The following is a 9,163-nucleotide window of genomic DNA, read 5'->3' as shown; positions in this document are numbered from 1 at the left end:
TCATTCCCAGCCTCTTCCACCTCCTTCTGGCTCCTCTTGGCCTTCGGGCACCTCTTGGAGCTCTTCCTGTCGGGAGATTCCTTTGGGATCTGCCCCTGAGGACACCATCACCCATAGGGCAGCCTCTCCCCGCCCCATCGAGTGTCCATAGGGATGAGCCTTCAGCCTCACCTGACCAGGGGCTTCGTCTTCATCCTTGTGGCCTCCTCTTCTCCACCACCACCCATTGGGCTGGGAACGCCGGGAATGGGAACACCGGGAGATCCCGCTGGAACCGGGGGGCGGAAGAGCATCCCATGGTGCCCAAGGAGGGTCTCCATGGCCCCTTCGTGCCCTCCCAAGCCCATTCCCATCACGTTCGTCATCCAAAGGGACGGCCCCCATGAGGTCCGTCATCCGTTGGGATGGAGGAGGCGTTGGAGCCTCATGGTGGTCCCCATATCCTTGGGTTATCCCTAGGAGATCTTTACCTTCCATGGCGTAATCCAGGGATGGAGACCTCCCCATTCCCATCTCCTCGTCCTCACCAAGGGCTGATCCCAAGCTCTTGAGGAGAACCTCTGGGATCTGTTGGGTCTCCGAAGTCATCCCAAAGCTGGGGATAAGGAAGAAGGCATCGATCCAAGGGCCCATCCATGGGAGTGCCCATGCAGGGACACGAGGTGGGGACGGAGGTTGGGGTTCTCCATGCATCCACCGACGTACGCTGGGAAGACGAGGACCCGGCCAATGGTGCTCAAGGAGGCCACAGGAGCCGAAGGCGACATTCCCATATCCAGGAGATGGGGGACCTGGAATGGATGAGCCCATAGGTGGTGGGGGGTCCATAATGGACATGGATGAGCCCATAGGTGATGGGATGTCCATAAGGGACATGGATGAGCCCATAGGTGATGGGATGTCCATAAGGGACATGGATGAGCCCATAGGTGATGGGATGTCCATAAGGGACATGGATGAGCCCATAGGTGGTGGGGGGTCCATAACGGACATGGATGAGCCCATAGGTGATGGGATGTCCATAAGGGACATAGATGAGCCCATAGGTGGTGGGATGTCCATAATGGACATGGATAAGCCCATAGGTGATGGGATGTCCATAAGGGACATGGATGAGCCCATAGGTGGTGGGGGGTCCATAACGGACATGGATGAGCCCATAGGTGATGGGATGTCCATAAGGGACATGGATGAGCCCATAGGTGATGGGATGTCCATAAGGGACATGGATGAGCCCATAGGTGGTGGGGGGTCCATAACGGACATGGATGAGCCCATAGGTGATGGGATGTCCATAAGGGACATGGATGAGCCCATAGGTGGTGGGATGTCCATAAGGGACATGGATGAGCCCATAGGTGATGGGATGTCCATAAGGGACATGGATGAGCCCATAGGTGGTGGGGGGTCCATAACGGACATGGATGAGCCCATAGGTGATGGGATGTCCATAAGGGACATGGATGAGCCCATAGGTGGTGGGATGTCCATAAGGGACATGGATGAGCCCATAGGTGATGGGATGTCCATAAGGGACATGGATGAGCCCATAGGTGGTGGGGGGTCCATAACGGACATGAATGAGCCCATAGGTGATGGGATGTCCATAAGGGACATGGATGAGCCCATAGGTGGTGGGGGGTCCATAACGGACATGGATGAGCCCATAGGTGGTGGGATGTCCATAATGGACATGGATGAGCCCATAGGTGGTGGGATGTCCCTAATGGACATGGATGAACCTATAGGTGATGGGATGTCCATAATGGACATGGATAAGCCCATAGGTGATGGGATGTCCATAATGGACATGGATGAACCCATAGGTGATGGGATGTCCATAAGGGACATGGATGAGCCCATAGGTGGTGGGGGGTCCATAATGGACATGGATGAGCCCATAGGTGATGGGATGTCCATAATGGACATGGATGAGCCCGTAGGTGGTGGGTGGTCCATAATGGACATGGATGAGCCCATAGGTGGTGGGAGGTCCCTAACAGACATGGATGAACCCATAGGTGATGGGATGTCCATAATGGACATGGATGAGCCCATAGGTGATGGGATGTCCATAACAGACATGGATGAACCCATAGGTGATGGGATGTCCATAATGGACATGGATAAGCCCATAGGTGATGGGATGTCCATAATGGACATGGATGAGCCCATAGGTGATGGGGGGTCCATAACGGACATGGATGAACCCATAGGTGATGGGATGTCCATAATGGACATGGATGAGCCCATAGGTGGTGGGGGGTCCATAATGGACATGGATGAGCCCATAGGTGATGGGATGTCCATAAGGGACATGGATGAGCCCATAGGTGATGGGATGTCCATAAGGGACATGGATGAGCCCATAGGTGGTGGGGGGTCCATAACGGACATGGATAAGCCCATAGGTGATGGGATGTCCATAAGGGACATGGATGAGCCCATAGGTGGTGGGATGTCCATAATGGACATGGATGAGCCCATAGGTGATGGGATGTCCATAAGGGACATGGATGAGCCCATAGGTGATGGGATGTCCATAATGGACATGGATGAGCCCATAGGTGATGGGATGTCCATAAGGGACATGGATGAGCCCATAGGTGATGGGATGTCCATAATGGACATGGATGAGCCCGTAGGTGGTGGGGGGTCCATAAGGGACATGGATGAGCCCATAGGTGATGGGATGTCCATAATGGACATGGATGAGCCCGTAGGTGGTGGGGGGTCCATAATGGACATGGATGAGCCCATAGGTGGTGGGATGTCCATAATGGACATGGATAAGCCCATAGGTGATGGGATGTCCATAATGGACATGGATGAGCCCGTAGGTGGTGGGATGTCCGTAATGGGCATGGATGAACCCATAGGTGATGGGGGGTCCATAATGGACATGGATGAACCCATAGGTGATGGGACGTCCATAATGGACATGGATGAGCCCATAGGTGGTGGGATGTCCATAACGGACATGGATGAGCCCATAGGTGATGGGATGTCCATAATGGACATGGATGAGCCCATAGGTGGTGGGATGTCCATAACGGACATGAATGAGCCCATAGGTGATGGGATGTCCATAAGGGACATGGATGAGCCCATAGGTGGTGGGATGTCCATAATGGACATGGATGAGCCCATAGGTGATGGGATGTCCATAATGGACATGGATGAGCCCATAGGTGGTGGGATGTCCGTAATGGGCATGGATGAACCCATAGGTGATGGGGGGTCCATAATGGACATGGATGAACCCACAGGTGATGGGATGTCCATAATGGACATGGATGAGCCCATAGGTGGTGGGATGTCCATAACGGACATGGATGAGCCCATAGGTGATGGGCTGTCCATACTGCCCCAACATTGGAGAACGGTTGGTGGACCCATATCCTTCCTCCTCCCCATCCATCTCCACATCCATTGCACCCCCCCAACCCCTCACCTTGGCTCCAGCTTTCTCCAGGCTCCTCTTCCCAACCAGCTCTTCCAGGAAGTGGGAATAGAACCTCACCTCCACCCTCTTGCCTTCAATGAGCAGCACCCCGATGTCCTTGAGGACCAAGGCCACTGTCTCCCCCTTGCCAAGGCAATAGGAGAGCTGGGACATGGTGCCTTGGACACAGCGTTCCACCTTCTGGCGTGACGTGGGGATGGATGAGGCCACCTTGGAGTACTTGAGGGGCTCCAGCTCCTTGTTGCCTTCAAGAACCATAGAACAATGATGGTCAGAGCCATTGGGGGCATCTCCAAGGGTCCATCGTTGTGTTGATGCTCAAAACCCATCTATGGACCTTCTATGGTGGAGGAAGCATCCCCAAAGGCCCCACTGGAGGCATCTCCAAGGTTCCATTGGAGGCATCTCCAATGGTCCATCTTTGTGTTGGTGCTCAAAACCCATCTATGGCCCTGCTATGGTAGAAGCAGCATCTCCAAAGCCCCATTTGGGCATCACCAAGGCCTCATTGGAGGCATCTCCAATGGTCCAATGGTCCATCGTTGTGTTGATGCTCAAATCCCATCTATGGACCTTCTATGGGAGAAGCAGCATCTCCAAAGCCCCATTGGGGCCATCACCAAGGCCCCATTGGAGGCATCTCCAATGGTCCATCGTTGTGTTGATGCTCAAACCCCATCTATAGACATTCTATGGTAGAAGCATCTCCATGGTCCATCGTTGTGTTGATGCTCAAATCCCATCTACGGACCTTCTATGGGAGAAGCAGCATCTCCAAAGCTCCATTGGGGGCATCACCAAGGCCCCATTGGAGGCATCTCCAAGGCCCCATTGGAGGCATCTCCAACGGTCCATCCTTGTGTTGATGCTCAAACCCCATCTATGGACCTTCTATGGTAGAAGCAGCATCTCCAAAGCCCCATTGGGGGCATCACCAAGGCCCCATTGGAGGCATCTCCAAGGCCCCATTGGGGGCATCTCCAACGGTCCATCATTGTGTTGATGCTCAAACCCCATCTATGGACCTTCTATGGGAGAAGCAGCATCTCCAAGGCCAGGATGGGGTGGGATGGTGCTGGACCGACCCAAGGGTCATCCATGGTCTCTTACCAGGTGCATAGAGCTTGTTGCCCATCAGGTTGTGGACCAAAGCCAGGTTCCTGGCCAAGGAGAACGTGGGCCTATAGATGGTGACCAACTCATCCCCAACCTGGATCTTCTCCTGGACAACATCCAAGGTGCCCAAGGAAGGAATCCGGACGCCCTGTGATTGGAGGAGAAGGGTGGAAGGGGTGAGGAGCAGCCAATGGGAGAGCTGGGGATAATAGGCATGAGCAAGGATGGGGCTTCCGGTCAATGGGGGGGACACCAATGGGGCGGAGATCTTGGGTCCTTCATCGCTAAAGGAGGCCAGGTAGAAGAAGCTTGAGGGCGACTAAAGGGAAGGCATGGACATGGGTGCTCTATGGGTGCTCTATGAGTGCTCTATGGGTGTTTTATAGGTCCTCCATGGGTGCTCCATGGATACTCTCTGGGTGCTCCATGGGTGCTCCACAGGCACTCTACGGGTGCTCCATGGGTACTCCACGGATGCTCTATGGGTGTTCTACGGGTGCTCCATGGGTACTCTATGGATGCTCTATGGGTGTTCTATGGGTGCTCCATGGGCGCTCTTGGGGTGCTCCATGGATGCTCTCTGGGTGCTCCATGGGTGCTCCATGGGTTCTCCATGAATGCTCTATTGGTGCTGTATGGATGCTCCATGGGTGCTCCACGGGTGCTCTCTGGGTGTTCTATGGGTGCTCTATGGGTGCTCCATGGGTGCTCCATGGATGCTCCATGGGTGCTCCATGGTTGCTCTGTGGATGCTCTCTGGGTGCTCCATGGGTGCTCTATGTGTGTTCCATGGGTGCTCTATGTATGTTCCATGGTTGCTCGGTGGGTGCTCCATGGGTTCTCTATGGGTGCTCTATGGGTGCTCCATGGGTGCTCCATGGATGGTCCATGGGTGCTCCATGGTTGCTCTGTGGATGCTCTCTGGGTGCTCCATGGGTGCTCTATGTGTGTTCCATGGTTACTTGGTGGGTGCTCCATGGGTGCTCTATGGGTGCTCTATGTGTGTTCCATGGTTACTTGGTGGGTGCTCCATGGGTGCTCTATGGGTGTTCTGTGCATGCTCCATGAGTGTTCTATGGGTGCTCTATAGGTGCCCTGTAAGGACCTTGTGCTGCAGCAGCTGCTCTCGGACGTAGCTGGACACGGCGTCCCAGATGGTGGCTCGCTCTGGAAAGAAATGGGAAAGGCGGTTGTGGTCCATGGCCAGCAGCACCCACCCAACATCCTCACCATCATCACCATCATCATCATCACCATCATTATCATCATCATCATCACCATCATTGTCACCATTATCATCATCATCATCATCACCATCATCGTCACCATTATCATCATCATCACCATTATCATCATCATCATCACCATCACCATCATCATCACCATTATCATCATCACCATTATCATCATAATCATCACCATTATCATCATCATCATCACCATCATCATTATCATCATCATCACCATTATCATCATCATCATTATCATCACCATTATCATCATCATCACCATTATCATCATCATCATCACCATCACCATCATCATCACCATTATCATCATCACCATTATCATCATAATCATCACCATTATCATCATCATCACCATCATCATTATCATCATCATCACCATTATCATCATCATTATCATCACCATTATCATCATAATCATCACCATTATCATCATCATCATCACCATCATCATCATCATCACCATTATCATCATCATCATTATCATCACCATTATCATCATCATCATCACCATCATCATCACCATCATCACCATCATCATCACCACCATTATCATCACCATCATCATCATCACCATTATCATCACCATTATCATCACCATCATCACCATCATCATCACCACCATTATCATCACCATCATCATCATCATCATCACCACCATTATCATCACCATCATCACCATTATCATCATCATCACCATTATCAAGATCACCATCATCCCACAATGACCATCACACCACCATCATCACATCATCATCATCCCATCACCATCGTCATCATCATCACTACCATTATATCATCACCACCATCCCATTACCACCATTGTCACCACATCACCATCATCAGACCATCACCACCAACAACTCATCACCACCATCACCATCATCATCATCATCATCATCATAATCACCATCACATCACCAGCACATCCATCATCATCCTATCATCACCATCACATCATCACCCCATGACCATCATCATCATCTCATCACCATCATCATCACCATCTTCCCATCATCACCATCATCATCATCACCACCATCATATCATCATCATTGTCCCATCACCACCATCACCATCATCATCACCATCCCATCATCCCCATCACCTCATCATCCCCATCACCACCGTCATCATCATTGCCATCATCACCATTTCCCATCATCGTCTCACCATCATCATCATCTCACCATCATTATATCATTCTCCCATCACCATCATCTCCATCATCATCCCATCATCACCATCACCTCATCCCCCCATCATCACCATCTTCACCTCATCACCCCCATCATCACCATTTCCCATCATCACCATTTCCCATCATCAGCATCCCATCACCATCATCTCACCATCATCATCGTCATCACCCACCATCATTATATCATCATTGTCCCATCACCACCATCACCATCACCACCATCATCATCCCATCATCACCATCCCATCATCATCATCACCATCATCATCGTCCCATCACCCCCATCACAATCATCACCCCCATCTTCCCATCATCCCCATCACTTCATCATCCCCATCACCACCATCATCATCTCATCACTGCCATCATCACCTTCCCATCATCATCACCATCACCATCATCATCATCATTGTATCATCACCATCATCTCCATCACCATCCCATCATCACCATCACCTCATCACCCCCATCACCCCCACCATCATCACCACCCCATCATCCCCATCCCATGATCATCACCACCATCATCATCATCACCATCATCATCCCATCATCATCATCATTGTATCATCACCATCCTCTCCATCACCATCCCATCATCACCATCACCTCATCACCCCCATCACCCCCACCATCATCACCACCCCATCATCATCACCACCCCATCATCACCACCATCCCATCATCATCACCACCATCATCATCATCACCATCATCATCCCATCATCATCATCATTGTATCATCACCATCCTCTCCATCACCATCCCATCATCACCATCACCTCATCACCCCCATCACCCCCACCATCATCACCACCCCATCATCATCACCACCCCATCATCACCACCATCCCATCATCATCACCACCATCATCATCATCACCATCATCATCCCATCATCATCATCATTGTATCATCACCATCATCTCCATCACCATCCCATCATCACCATCCTCTCCATCACCATCACCTCATCACCACCATCATCATCCCATCATCATCATTGTATCATCACCATCCTCTCCATCACCATCCCATCATCACCATCACCTCATCACCTCATCACCCCCATCACCCCCACCATCATCACCATCCCATCATCATCACCATCATAATCATCACCACCATCATCATCATCACCATCATCCCATCATCATCATCATCATTGTATCACCATACTCTCCATCATCATCCCATCATCATCATCATTGTATCATCACCATCCTCTCCATCACCATCCCATCATCACCACCATCTCCATCACCATCCTGTCATCACCATCACCTCATCACCCCCATCATCACCATCACCATCATCATCACCATCATCCCGGTACCTCCATCACCACAACCACCCATGCCCCCCCCCCCCCATGCCTGTGGGTACCTTCATGGGTGATGGGGGTCCCCAGGAAGATCTGCTTCCCATCCCAGAACTCCATGATCCCGCTCCAAGACCCTTCCATGGGGGACCTTCACCCCCAGCTCCTCCAACGGGCTCCTCTGCTCTCCCCCACCCCCACCCCACCCCCCACTGTGACGTCACGGTGACGTGGCCACTGCTGGTTGGCTGACGAGGGGCGGCTTTCGCCATGGAACCATGGAATAATGGGATCGTGGAATCGTGCTCCTTGACCCTGATCCTCACCCCCCATCACATTCCCCCCCCCCCACCCTAGATCCCTAGGGATTCCCCCCCACATCCCATCCCCATCCCCCCAGTCCCATTCCCCACCATGTATCCCTATGGATTCCCCCTCCCATGGACCTCCCCCCCCCCCATGGCTTCCTATGGATCCCCCCCATTGCTTCCCCCCATGTATCCTTATGGATCCCCCCCCCCCCCACGGCTCCCTATGGATCCCCCCCAATCCACAACACCGCAGCCCCTCCCCCACGTGGGAAAAGCCACTTTATTGCCCCCCCCCCATTGAGGAGAGGGAAGAGGGAAAAGGGGCGGAGCAAGGTGAGGCCCCACCCCCTCCCACTGGAAGCGCTGCGATTGGTCGGGACAAAAAGGGGGCGGGGTTTGTGCTTCGAAGGCCCCGCCCCCTTGAAGTGGGGGGCGGGGTTATTGCTCTTGAGAGACGTGGCCATGCCCCCCTCGGAAGGGGCGGGGCTACAGGAGGAGGAG

At 52.4% G+C, this 9,163-nt stretch overlaps 1 protein-coding gene across 1 annotated transcript; it reads right to left on the bottom strand.

Moving 5' to 3' along the window:
• LOC133263219 (coiled-coil domain-containing protein 81-like) lies at nucleotides 1-5,795 on the bottom strand. The gene is made up of 5 exons (XM_061442932.1): nucleotides 5,688-5,795; nucleotides 4,577-4,730; nucleotides 3,455-3,711; nucleotides 706-791; nucleotides 1-595 (listed from the first exon to the last, which is right to left on the bottom strand). The coding sequence occupies exons 1-5, from the start codon at nucleotides 5,781-5,783 to the stop codon at nucleotides 1-3; spliced, it is 1,188 nt and encodes a 395-aa protein (XP_061298916.1). The 5' UTR covers nucleotides 5,784-5,795.
• Between the last annotated feature and the right edge of the window lie 3,368 nt (nucleotides 5,796-9,163).

The sequence above is a fragment of the Pezoporus flaviventris genome, unplaced genomic scaffold (assembly GCF_033815535.1).
Source record: "Pezoporus flaviventris isolate CSIRO_AGI_PZ_B2104156 unplaced genomic scaffold, CSIRO_AGI_Pfla_v1 ptg000256l, whole genome shotgun sequence".
NCBI classification, from domain to species: Eukaryota; Metazoa; Chordata; class Aves; order Psittaciformes; family Psittacidae; genus Pezoporus; species Pezoporus flaviventris.
This window is presented reverse-complemented; position numbering and strand designations above follow the sequence as displayed.